This window comes from Lineus longissimus, chromosome 13 (genome assembly GCF_910592395.1).
Source record: "Lineus longissimus chromosome 13, tnLinLong1.2, whole genome shotgun sequence".
In the NCBI taxonomy this organism is placed as follows: domain Eukaryota; kingdom Metazoa; phylum Nemertea; class Pilidiophora; order Heteronemertea; family Lineidae; genus Lineus; species Lineus longissimus.
Window position 1 is genome coordinate 4,447,537 of NC_088320.1, and position 13,918 is coordinate 4,461,454.

The following is a 13,918-nucleotide window of genomic DNA, read 5'->3' on the forward strand; positions in this document are numbered from 1 at the left end:
TAAGTAGCCTAAGCCACGATTCCTAGACTACGTGCACCATTGTACATGAAAATCTAACCAGGTTATGATGAACTCAACACAATTGGCTGTTTGACGAGGACGACCAGAAGGAAGGGACTGTATCATTGGAATTGTGTACAAAATGTGCACACTATTCAGTCTGTTTTATAGGTGACACCAACATTAGCATGATAAACAAACACTGATGTTACAGTCTGTATCAAATTCATATCTATTCTGCCTGCATTCTGGTTGTGATACCAATTTGGAACAAATGGCAACCACAGAATCACTTTCTGCGCCACAAAACAATGATAACAATATTTACAAAATAGTCATTGAGGGCCCCAAGTCCCACCGCCTCTCATAAAAGTGGGGACTGGACATATCAGGCAAGATGGCACAGTTAGACCTATATTTTGATGAAGGAACTGGAAGTAATTGGTACATTTTCACAGCCAACAAGAATGGACATATGTGAATTATTTCGATGGGGCAAAAACCCAATACTACTATTTAAATATGCCGTTGTCGGGCATCAGAGGCTAGAATTATAACTAGTTCTTAACCTATTAGAAAATCGTGGCTCTAATGAAATTATCAAGTTTTGCCAATTTCATTGGCCAAGTGCATAATTGATTCACAATTGCCTAGGTTTTTCCAGACAAGTATTTTGTACTTTATATTCTTAGTTTCTCTGAAAAGTATAAATTTTCACTCCAGTACGGGGTCTGGTTGTTCAAAACAAGTTGCATCACTGTCGTGAAACTTTAACTTGATGTTTTCTAGATAAGCCCATTAGACTTGGACACCAAGTAAAAGTTAACACCAAGTTTTTGATCAGGCCCAGGTGGTTAAATAAGGCATACAAGTAATAGTCCAGCACGTTATCAACTTCATCATCAATAAGGACAGTTATAACCCAAAAAAGCAAAACAATTTGTTTAATAAAGGAGATAAAAACATTGTTTAGAAACATTGGATTTATTTCATATAGCATCCTATATACAAGAAAGACCGCGATACATGGATAGAGACGATGAAGAATCACACATCATCACATATTCTGTACATGTACTAATTAGGCCTATCAGAAATTTTATGTTAGATCAAGAAAGCTTTCAAAACTGTGTGCCGTACTAATTTAGTGACCCTAATTTAATAGATCCCAAACCATTATTTCAGTCAAGTTAACAACAAGTTTTACGCTTTCTGTGATTTCGAACGCCAGTTTGCACACGTTTCCACTTCGAGCCAAATTATTCTAAAATATCGCTCTCGATATCAAGGGGTTAATAATGGCGCTATTCTTATACACATGAATACACAGTATGGTGTAGCGTGTATGTCGTAGCATATTTGCACAACATAATCTGATAATAGGGGGCGATACCATACGGTGTCGCACCACAGACCTACAGGTCCGGAGTTTACCATATACCATGGAGGTATTATTAAGAACATATACCTGCCGTTACTCTAAATTACTAGTGGAGATAATCGTAAAGTCATGTAGTGACACCTGGTGTAAAACCGAAGAACTTGTACACATGAATACACAGTATGCTGTAGCGTGTATGTCGTAGCATATATTTGCACAACAGGATCTGATAATAGGGGGCGACACTGACTGTAGCGTGTATGTCGTAGCATATATATTTACACAACAGAATCTGATGATAGGGGGCGACACCATACGGTGTCGCACCACTGACTGTAGCGTGTATGTCGTAGCAAACAAGTAGCAAACTAGCATATATATTTGCCCAACAGAATCTGATGATAGGGGGCGACACCATACGGTGTCGCGCCACAGACCTACAGGTCCGGAGTTTGTTCTATATACCTGCTGTGGGGCTAAATTAGGCCTACTAGCGGAAATAATCGTAAAGTCATGTAGTGACACCTGGTGTAAAACCGAAGAACTTGTACACATGAATACACAGTATGCTGTAGCGTGTATGTCGCAGCATATCGGTTTACAGTCGAGATAACATAACATAACATAATTTATTGTTCTCAAAAATTCCCTCGCGGGACAATATGAGGATAACAAAAAAATAGTAACAAAAATTTTCTAACATGGCAATGATTATGATTATGACAAAAGATTAAGGATGGCTTTACAAAATGATGACAAATTTAACAGGGTTGATTGGCCTTTGGCATTTATAAAGGTTTTATAGTAATTACGTTGAAGCGGCCTAGGTATATTTCCCAACATTGGGTAATATGGAATTCTTAATTCGGTTAGCCCTATACATGATACAAAATAGTGAACTTCATCTAAAATATCCACTTGCCCACAGAATTGGCAAACAGATTCTGTTACATTGTTTTCGAAAAGTCGAGATCTGACACCTTGAATTTGTAGAGGCCCGGTTCGGAATCTACACACAGCATACATTTTGTCCAGGGGCATTTTTTTCAAATACGGTTCGAATATAAATTCTTCTTTGAAACTCCTATATACCATACAATTTACATCTTGATTTATTTTTCCTCTCCATTTCTGAATAAATTGGTCTTTTAGTACCTGCGATACAACTAATTTGAGCTGGTTTCCAGTCATAATTAATGGGTCTAACCAGATCCTATGGATACCACATTCATTTAATATATTCAACACACCGGAGCACCAACTTGAGAGAAGGTAGCCCTTGGTAGTATGCTCCCTTGTAATATTATACATAATAGACGACCATTTAGAAACCTTTGATATCACTAACCGATTCCAGAACGAAATAACTCTCGCCTTAATATCAACAAGGAGTGGGTGACGCCCGAGTTCGCCATAAACCATCATAGATGGCGTCCGTTTGTGAAGACGCAAAATGTATTTACAGAATTTCAGATGAACCGTCTCTAATAAAATGGTGTTTTCGGTTCCCCATATTTCGCTACCATACAATAATACTGGCACTACTACTTTGTCAAACAGCTCCAATGACAAGTCAATCGGAAGGTGTAATCTACGACATTCGCCTAAAACACTAAACATTGCCTTCAGTCCCTTGTCATAGGCATTACGTATGCTCCTCTGAAAGCTACCGTTATAGGAAAAAATAACACCAAGGTATGTGAAATAATCTACCATATCGATCACTAAACCATTATAGGTAAAGACTGGGATGTTTGCCCGTATTTGACCTCTACTAAAAATCATTACCTTGGTTTTATCAATATTAACAACCAGTTTCCAAGTATTGCAGTATTCACCTAGGAGATCGAGACCACGTTGTAGATCCTCAGGAGAGTCGGCAATGATGACCATATCGTCTGCATACAGCAGTAGTATTAACTTAAGATTTGTCTAAATCATCTAAGAATTCACACTTGGCGCACATGTTCAAGTTGGAAGGACCGTGAAAACCACCTTCAACAAAAAACTGTTCCAAATCGTTCAAAAACAAAGCGAATAATATTGGCGACATGTTTTCGCCCTGACGAACACCGATATTACATGGAAAATATTCCGAACGACTGTTTCCAGCCTCCACGCAGGATTTTGCTCCTTTATACATAGACATGATAACTTTCAATACTTTCCCGTTGACTCCGCTTTTGATCAGTTTTCTCCAGAGGCCGATTCTCCAGACCCTATCGAATGCTTGCCTAAAGTCAACGAACGCTACATAAAGCCGCTTCCCCTTACTGAGGTACAGATCGATAAGACATTTTAGGGTAAAAATATGATCTGAAGTCGAATAACCCGGGCGAAATCCAGCCTGCTCCTCACCTATGACATCGTACAGTTTAACAAACTCTTCCAATCTGCAATTTAATACAGCTGTGAACAATTTACCCAAGCAGCTTAGCAGCGTTATACCTCTGTAGTTTTCGGCTTTCGAGTCATCACCCTTTTTATACGAGATAATCGTAAAGTCAAGTGGTGACACCTGGTGCAAATTTGAAGAACTTACAATGACAACAAATGATTGGGTTATACCATTACATCAATTGAGGGTGGATAGCTACAATTATGAGCTGTGTGAAAATCATGTGCAAGACCCACCAGTGTGAAGGCCATCATGAATTACTCGTCTGAGCACCGCTAAGCAGTAGTAAGTAAATGCTGGCGCGCACTCCAAAACTTGGGCAAGACTTCTTTGACCTTCAAATCTACTGATATATCAATTTCCAGGATATTAGATTCGTTGCTTGGCAAAATGAGAATGATATACATGTACATGAAATAAATAATATACCGTACACTCCTTCCTCAAAATCACTCAGACAGCTTTGTAATCACAAATCCCCTTCTTGAAAAACGAAACAGGTGGTTACATAAAACGATATGTCCTAAGCCCAGAAAGGAAAGCGACTGGTAGAGCCTATAAGGCGGAATAAAAGTTAATATAGCACATAACTATAAGACATCAGCACATCGAATAAAAAGCTCCCAACAAATAGACACTGAGGAATTTCACCAAAATTTCTTTGCAAGTAGCAACTAAGTGTATATTTCCTGTTTTTCTGATTATCTATCATTTTGAACACAATTTATTACATTATTCTCTCTCCAGTCGAAGAGACAGAGACAGCCAATGGGTCTGTTTTGTAACAAATAACTATAGTACTACCTCAAAGATAAAGGGTTCACACAGCAAATTTCTTTTCCTAGAAAAAGTATAATCATGATCACAGAATGATGACTTTTAACACAGAAAGAAACAATTTAAATGTTCTACCATATGTGCACCATAACATTTACAATATTTGTTTATGACCAACAATGTGCAAAGCTTACAGTAATTCTGCACACTAAAGCCAAGAAGAGAATTTTCTCAATTGCCTCAACAGTAAGCATAAAATTAATCAGGCTCATAAAGTGACATAACGCCAGGACCTTTTTTCCATTTAGAATGTTCTTTTCTGCTAGGCACAGCTATACTATTGTCATGACAACCAGAGCTTAATTATAAGTTGCTATGACAACTGCTGCTAAGCAATCCTGCAAGTTACTATGACAACAAAGCCATAGGGTCAAATGTTAGAGAAAGTTTGCTAAGATTTCTGATCTGGTTTCCATAGCAACTATTTTGAAGTAGCCGCCTGTTGCTAAGCGACCATTTACCTCCACTGTTGTTGATATGGAGCTGACGGATGCTGTTGGTACGGCTGCTGCTGATAAGGCGGCTGCTGACCGTAATTCTGCTGGGGAGGCTGCTGTTGGTATCCACCATAACCTGGTGGGGCTCCATAGCCAGGCTGAGGCGTTTGCTGACCGTATTGTCCGTAGGGGGCATATCCAGATGGCATTGCAGGGGGCGTGTATGTAGGGTAGGGGTAGGGCTGGTATGCTGGAGCACCTGCAAGGAAATATCGACAGATTAAATGATTATGAGTTAAAAAGTTGATAAACTGACAGCTCCCTAATATACAGGCATCATGCATGACAGCAGCAGTGAGGCCTATTAGAAAGGTTACCTTTCCACATACTGACCATTCTAAGACAGATTCCCAGCTGCCATCTATGGCTAAAATGCAATGATTCATTTACATATCTGTTGAAAAAGCTTAATGAATGATGTGAGTATCGTACATTAAAAAGACTCATTAACATCTGAACATTGTGTCCTCAGAACGTGCATTAAAAATCGAGAGGAAAGTTATACAGTATTTAAACTGACAGACAAGTATTTAATAAGAAACTGGAAGATATGAACAGTCCTGCTGAAGAAGTTGACAGCCTAAATTAATCAGTGCAGTTTGATACAATGCCGCTTGCTAATGTCTCAGAATTACAGTTAGACTTTAGAGCTACCATAACTGCCACCATCAAAACAAAGCAAAGTGCATTATACACTGTAAGCACAGTGCATTATACACTGTAAGCCCAGTGCATTATACACTGTGCATTATACATTGTACACAGTGCATTATACATTGTTCATTATACACTGTAAACTGTGGTTCATTGTTATCAAGGTGTTTTACAGTTCGAGATTGAACACTCGTTTAGTACCTGGGTAGGCCGCATAGGGCTGCTGTGACTGTGTTGGTTGCGACGATGGCCCTCCAGGTGGTGCTGTTGCAGCTCCTAAAGAAGACAGCGAGGGTTAGAGGCGGTGAGATACAACTGCTATAGGACAGGAAGAATACGAATAGAAACAACTACAGAGTTACAATAACTATTTGGCGCGTCATTAGATGCAAAAAACTTTTCGGAATCACCCCATCTTCATTACCAAGTTGTAAAGGTGTTCTAAATGCACTACCTACATATTCACCATATACATCAAATTTACTAAAGCAAAAGCACCACCAAAAGCCACCCAGCATCTAAAAAAATCTCTATGCTTTGAAGCTATTTATGAGGTCATTTTGAGACATGGGGATGCTCATTATATTTGCAAGTGTAGATCTTTTATATATACTCGGCATTCAGACATGTTTTACAAAACTGCAGATAACTCTCATGCAATACATAGTTTGATTTATCAGCAATTTGAAACTTGACTCCTCAAAATGACCCCATTTCTCAGCATAGAAGAAATCCTTAATTCAAAACCTCAGCCTCACCGTAACCTTCTGGTGCACTTGGCCTTGCGCCTATTAAAAGCCCAAGAAATATTTTGTTTCTTAAATCAGATGAAAAGTCAAGAGAGTGCATAAAAGGAAATTATAGAAGATTCTTCAAATAGATCAGACAAGATTCTGAACTTAGAGCTGGAAAAAAGTAGGGTATTGGTATAGAGAGATTTGGTGAGTCAATATTCGTTCAAGATGTCAAATTGTAACTTTCAAGGGCTTGGGTCATCTAGCGAGTGTCAGTCCCAGCCCTCAAAACGTTACAATTTAGTTGGAGTAGAATTCCGTGATTCGTATCTTACCATATCCTTGTGGCGCCTGACTATTTTGAGGTGGGGCCTGTGATGGTGCCTGTGGGGCGTTTGCCTGGGTTTTAGGTGGCGGTGGTCGGGCAGGGGGCATTGCCTTAGCTGAAATACAACATTGCGGTGACAACTATTATGCACTAGTCAACAGTATCACAACTCATCGTACCCCTAAGTCCATCAATTTTGACTTGTCAAGGAGGAAGGCTACTTCGATATATGCGGCACAATAAACCCATTCATAACATGCCCCCTGATGGGGTAGGACTGGTAAATACCGAGCAACCACATTTCACTTTTCCCTTCCCTCATGCAATAGAGCTCACCTTTTCTTGATAAAGATGAGAAAAGTCTGGATATTCCTTCAAAATATCATTATATCGATTTTCAAATTTGTATTGGCATTCATACACAACGATTTTAATACCCTTGAAAGGTGGAAATTCAGGATTTTCCATTAAGCATTTGTGAAAATGCAAGTGAATTGAAATTCTGATGTCTAAAGCCACAACAAGCACAGCTGTTCAAACAACTAGGACACTAAGTGATACTCAACATATTTGCAATTGCAAGATTAATCTTAGAAATTTTAAATCCTAACACTGTGTAAACAACCGCAATAGTCACCACCATGATAATGTATTCCCACGCAGAACACTTATAGTGATAGAGTGCAGCGTTCCTTAACATTGTATATTTCCACTAGTTTTGTATTACACAGCCACGCCTAGTTGTCACTGGACATTCAACCAAACAAACAGTGACCACATATTTAATGTTGAAACAAGATGAAGGGAATCCTCATCTTACCTGGAGGCTGTTGATAAGATGGCTGCGTAGGTGGAGGGTCTGTGGGCCGATTGGCAATAGCGCTCTGCACATCTTTCATCAGGTCGTCTTTCTCCGTCTTACGAGCAAAGCAGAAATCTTTGATCTTGTTTTGGTATCGGAGCAGAAGTTGAGTTAGGTCATTGTAGAACTGGAAGGCAATTCAAAAGATATCAGTCACACTCAGCAAAAGTTAAAGTCACCAAACCAGGTTCAAACCCAGATTATACTGCAGTGGATACCAGCGCACTGTCTTGTTCCAGGATATGTCACCATCATTAGACTCTGAAGCAGGCACAACAGGATGTGGCACCACCTTCTCCACCAGTTCCACAAAGGAGACACCGAGTAATGCTCATGCAACACAAGACCGGTGACAGTGAGCCATAAGGACCGCCCACTGCACGAAGGCATCAGACAAGAAAACTTTTTCTCATCCCATTCCTCACCTTAGTCCCCTCCTCCAAGTTACCCTTGAGTTCACAATAAGCATCATAAGATTCCGCCAAATCCTTTAAGATCGTTTCCCTGTTAGTGGCGCCCCCACTCGACTGTTTCGCCTGACAGAAATCGTTGTTGGCCTGCTGGATCTGGGCTAGCAACGCCTCCTGGCGGTGGACACTATCTTGAACTTGTGCGCGTAATGGACTATAAACACGATCCAGCTCCTGCTCGCTGATCACCTCTTGGTCAACGACACCATCTGCTGACAGAGCGGACATGAATTTTCCAGCTGAAATCAAAATAGATTTTTAAACACTGCAGAAAAATTAGCTGTTTTTTCCAACCCCGGCCAGAGTGATTAGTCTTTGGTGAGTATATCTATGGATTTCAACCAAAACAGTCACACACCCTCACAAGGTTGAAGGTAGCCTATGGATTATATCCGTCAGCTGAGTTGTGACCAGTTCTTTCAGTTGAAATCATCTCCTTTTTAGGCCCAAAGATGTCAGATATTTCAGCACCATCACTTTGGATTAACAACTCCACGACATTAACGCCAATGATCCCTTACCCATATCAAATGTCTTATCCTTGAGTTCGTGTTCGATGGCGTCTCTCTCGGCTTTCAGTGCATCCACACTGTCCATGAGTTTGCGCAGTGTCTGAACAACTGGTGAATCTTTTAAGGCAGCAACAGGGCTAGCTGAAGGAATACTGGCTTCTAGGTCACGCTGTCAAAAGCCAACAGAAAAAAATTATAAATAAGTTCTTATGAAGAGATTTATACTGTAAAACGGTACTGCTTGAAATCACTTTAGATTTAGACCTAAACCAGAAATCTTTCTGCAAAAATGAAGGAGCACACATGTTACTTGGCCTTTCGGCCACTTCAGGCCAGTTGAAAGTGACAGCTTGTACTGGCCTAGCCTCACACACATAGCCCAAATCTAAACAGCACTAAATGAAATGAAGCGCTATGCGGAATGAAAACAAAACGTTAAAAAGATTATGCTTCGATAGTCACTCTTGATAGAATACAAAACTGATACAATTACTTACAGGATTCTTGCCGAGAATTACAATTCCATTTCTCGTTTTTCCAAATTTATCTTTCACGATGTGATCAGCTTGTACGGCCGCATCAAGGATCGACCGGTACTTCTGACCCTCATCTCTGATTGGTCGAGTTAAATCGATAGATTTCGCTCGCGTCCACTGATCTTTGAACTTGGCACGGAGCTCATCATCGGAGCTTTGTTCATCATCTAACAGGCGTATGCACTATGAAATGGATAAGGATTGGGGATAGTGAAACGGATCCTTAAAAATCTGATGGTCGAAATTCATCACAAAATATTTCATTCAAGACCAAGGCCAGAAGTCATCCAATCGAACAACAATTCAATTCAATCCATTTTTTAATTTCCTTTACTATAGTGTAATACTATAGTATAACCTTACTGACAACCCCATACTTAATTCAATACACAACAATTAGTAAGCGCTCTTACCTCATCCAGGATTTCCCGATTCCTCCCCAGCAGTTCAGGCAACTCCTGCATAAGTGTTTCTATCGTCTGAACGCCTCCTAATTCCTTGATTTTGACCGACTTCTCAAGGACTGACGCTGGCACTTGAGTTCCTGAAAGATCCTCAATGGCCGCAGGTAGATTCATTGAGGCATTCACACTGGAAATAAAGCAACATGGGGAGATTCAGTTAGTCAGGGAGCTCGTAACAGACAATTTAGGTCCGACTGCTACGCACAACCGCCATATTCTTTCAAGTCATGAATCAGCCTGGCTTGTCATATCCTTGCAACCTCAACAGTTTTTATTTCAGGGAGGCGGAGTGAAAACCCCATTTTTGATTACTTTAAACTATAAACTACAAACAGACAGTTTCTTAATCGAAAAGTGGTCGGTTCTGGTTGTTTCCGCAACTTACCTGTTCATAAGTTGCGTAGCTTCTCGGAGTCTGCCAATCTCAAAGTTAACCAGTTCTCCTCTCCTATTCTCAAATATAGTGGATGCTTGATGAACGGCCAGGGGGACAATCTTCTCAAAATGATCTTAAAAAAGATGGAGACAAAAATAAATATGTGCTTGTCAATGGCTACATTGTGAAAGAGAGGAAACAAGAGAAGCTCTAACAAATATTTTTCTTCTTTGCTGTGGGATAGTAGGTTACCTTGGGATTACAGTGAAATTCTACACATCTACTGATCCAGGAATTGATGTTGTTTTCAAGAGACATACAAACTGAAAATACCCTTACCTCTGAAGTCGCTACTCATCGGTGTAGACAACGGTAAAGATTTCGCAATCACAGCCTTCCCGACAGGTGTCAATGTCTTAAATGCCGGTATCTTATCATGGTATATGTAGTTGTTATCTTTCTCTGCTGCGACCAGCGCTGCTTTCATGGCCTGATCCTCGTTGGTGAATTTGAATGTCTGGCCAGCTTTGGATTTTGCAGTGTTCATCAAATCATTGGCTTGCTGAAATTGGAAAATAAACTTCACATTCAGTCACAGGAATCCCGATTATTTTTCGGGATGACTCAAAGCAACCTACAGTTCAACTTGGGTTGGTTTTTTACATGATGATACTTTTGTCATTTTGACTGGCATTTACAGTACACACAGTCACAATTTGTATCAGTTTCTCTTTTTATTGTAGACACTTTACCACAACTCACCTTCAATCTAGCAATTTGCTCTCCATACGACGCACCCGCACCAGCTACTACACTTTGATGATATTCGGCCAAAGCGTGAAAAGCATAAACACGTCCCTGCACGTGAGCCAGCCAGTCCTTTGGCCAGATCTGACTGATTGAGGTCATACTCAACAACTGGAACGCCGTCTGGTAGAGGTGGCTGACCTGATGTGCCACCTTTGCAATGATGGCATCCTTCATGTGATCTGAAATGACAGTTCTTCAACTACTCAGAAAACTTATTGTCATTAACTTTGCATTTGTGCATTCCTGGTGTTAATATCTTATAGTATACTGAAACCCAAGCCCAGCAACAATAAGGTTGTGAAATGACTGTTTTGGACAACCCTACCTTGGGTTAGCCAAAAAAGAATATTCTATGCCTTTTGCGTCGATTCTAAGATTGTTTCAATAATGAATGCAAACTACTCACCCTTTCTCGCTTTCCTAAAGAAACAATCTTGGGCCTGGGCAAGCATCAGCGCACTCAGGGCACTGATCGTATCCCTGTTTAGGTCCATCGTTGGATGGGGAACAATGGATGCAACGCAGTCTTTCAAATGTTCAAATATGCCACTCGATTGCTAAAAGATAGAGAAACCAAAAGTATCATAAATTGTTGATTCTAAAGTTCATTTCTCACTTTCCATACTCGCGCTGTGGAATCAGTGCAACCTCTCCGAGCATCTCCCATCTCTTGGAGTCATGGTCAATTATCTCTCCGAGCAAATCCAACCTCAGTCGTATGGACCTCCATTCAACTCGCAACTTCCTCACTGTAGCGAGGCTATGCCAAGACGCCTTGATCAGGCTTCCCAACAGATGTTGCTACGGCTTCAGCATAGTATATTTTACTCCATTCCAACCCACCTGATAATATTTTGCTGATGTTTTGAGCCCATCATCGGTGTCGTGATTCTGTGCTTCAGCAATCTGACTCTGGACAGCAGCTATTTGATACAACACGCAGACTTTCTCATACGCTCCAGATGACATGGCTGAAGAGAACAGGACATAAGCAAATAAAACAGGTGTAATAATACTGCTGAGTGGAAACTAAACTCATCATAATTGTTTGAAGTCACAACAGAAACCCCCCCTCCGCCCCAAAAAGTTTGTGATCACTGGCACAATGAAACATCCATCTCAAAATGATCGCCCTTTTAAAAGTGGCTCTTTTGATGTGTTAAAAGATTATTGGCATAAAAAAGAACCCACCCGGCTTAAAAACCCCTACTACCAATTTAAAATCATACTTACATAGCGATTTTCTGCCTCCAAACACTCCTTTAGTTGCAAACGCATCTGTCCATTTGAACTCGACCCGAATCTAGAATTTCAAGAAAAACAAGAACATCGATTATTAAAACAGAATGTCAAAATACCAGACAACTTACAACTGTTCAGTCTGCTTAGTAACTACACACCAAGGAACAAAAGTCTTTTGTTCCTTTTTTGAACTACAGTCACAAGCTGAAGTTGCCAATCATTTGGTCAGCATGTTTTCTGCAATTTTGCTGCCGGACATCCTACTGGTAGATTCAAAAGATTCAACAAACTACAACATAAGTCAGAAATGTTGTCCCTCCGCGAGTGAGAGCTAGGTCAGGGATGCAATCAAATTCAAATGTACACGTAGGGCAAACGTTTTATTTTTTTCATTACCTGGTTCTCAGCAATAGGCAACTTAGACTCGATGGCACAGAGCTGATCATAGTACCTGAAATGATCATAATGACACTGAGGCAGGCTAAACTAAACATAAACTTTTTATTAAACTCATCAACAATTTTGGGTTTTATCAGTGGAAGCCGGCTGGCTGACATCCAAGGAAACACCAAATACATAAAACCCGGGTCATACTAATTCCCGACCTACCCCGACTTTTCCCGACTTGCGGAAAATGCTGCCAAAATATAGTGTATTAATCATCAGAATATTTATATTTGTACTGTTTACATACATATACAGCACGTCTGTTAATTTCAAGACTTTTGAACGATGCTAAGTTGAGCAAATCAAGTTACATCTACAGGCCAACCGACCGCAATTTTCTGCAGGTCGGTAATCTTGGTTAGTTGTGGTTGTCGCTTCTTGTAAACTGTACATGCATATGGCCTTGTCTGAACCCAGCATAAATTAATTATTGGAGTTGATTTGCTCAACTTAGCATCGTTCAAAAGTCCTGAAATTAACAGACGTGCTGTATAACAGTAGTACAAATATAAATATTCTGATGATTAATACACTATATTTTGGCAGCATTTTCCGCAAGTCGGTAAATGTCGGGAATTAGTATAACCGATAAAACCTTAGGTAGGTGACCTCATACACACGTGAATAAGTATGACGTACGATACGACCAAAGTGTATCTGTCAACTCTGCAGTACATTGATGCATGCATTTGTGTACATTCTGAGAAGACCAACTCACTTGAACAGAACTTCCAACGCCGATTCATGGCGGTCCACCATCTTACTGATGACATGATTGCGCTGTCTGTTGAAGTCATTTAAAGCTTGACTAACATCCTCTGCTTTTAGTTGCTCAAAAGTGTTCGTTATAAACTTCTGAAGTGGTTTTATGAGGTCAACTTCGTTGGTAGTTTTTAGGGGAATCGCAAGTAAAGTCGCCATCTTGAAGCTTTGGATCATGTGACCTCGCACTTCCGTATTTGTTATATTCCAATTTGAGGGGGGTGTAGGATTTATTCGGAACTAATAATCAACATTACCCAATAGGTTTTTAATGATATGATAACAGTGGAGCTTGTAATGACATAATCATCCACTCAGTACTGAATTTAGTTGGCAACAATGTCTCAAAACTGCAAATAAACTTTATGACGTATCTCTGAAGTTTTATCTATCGCCCCTACAAAGAATGTCGACTGGACTGAAACTTTTGGCCAATCAAAACATCGTATCCATTAAAGGCCCAATAAAAGAGTTTTTGCGCGAAATAAAACTTTTAGGAAAAAGTAATAAATAAGCCACAAAAACGAACAAGACTTGTTGCAAACAAGCAAAAAATATTAGTTTGAGTGTTACTTTATCCATTAAAATCAATAAATTTGACATTCTTT

General features: G+C 40.0%; 1 protein-coding gene across 8 annotated transcripts; it reads right to left on the reverse strand.

Moving 5' to 3' along the window:
- Positions 1-942: 942 nt before the first annotated feature.
- On the reverse strand, positions 943-13,474 carry LOC135497744 (programmed cell death 6-interacting protein-like). 8 transcript variants are annotated; one of them, XM_064787582.1, is made up of 17 exons: positions 13,267-13,474; positions 12,498-12,552; positions 12,093-12,162; positions 11,703-11,830; positions 11,266-11,416; positions 10,812-11,038; positions 10,389-10,611; positions 10,059-10,182; positions 9,623-9,800; positions 9,171-9,392; positions 8,683-8,842; positions 8,117-8,400; positions 7,650-7,818; positions 6,837-6,944; positions 6,526-6,555; positions 5,969-6,043; positions 944-5,312 (listed from the first exon to the last, which is right to left on the reverse strand). In XM_064787582.1, the coding sequence occupies exons 1-17, from the start codon at positions 13,467-13,469 to the stop codon at positions 5,074-5,076; spliced, it is 2,646 nt and encodes an 881-aa protein (XP_064643652.1). In that variant the 5' UTR covers positions 13,470-13,474; the 3' UTR covers positions 944-5,073. The 8 variants fall into 8 exon arrangements, with proteins under 8 accessions (XP_064643657.1, XP_064643654.1, XP_064643655.1 ...); XM_064787587.1 differs by lacking the exon at positions 6,837-6,944 and having other exon boundaries at positions 943-5,312; XM_064787584.1 differs by lacking the exon at positions 5,969-6,043 and having other exon boundaries at positions 943-5,312.
- Positions 13,475-13,918: the final 444 nt, after the last annotated feature.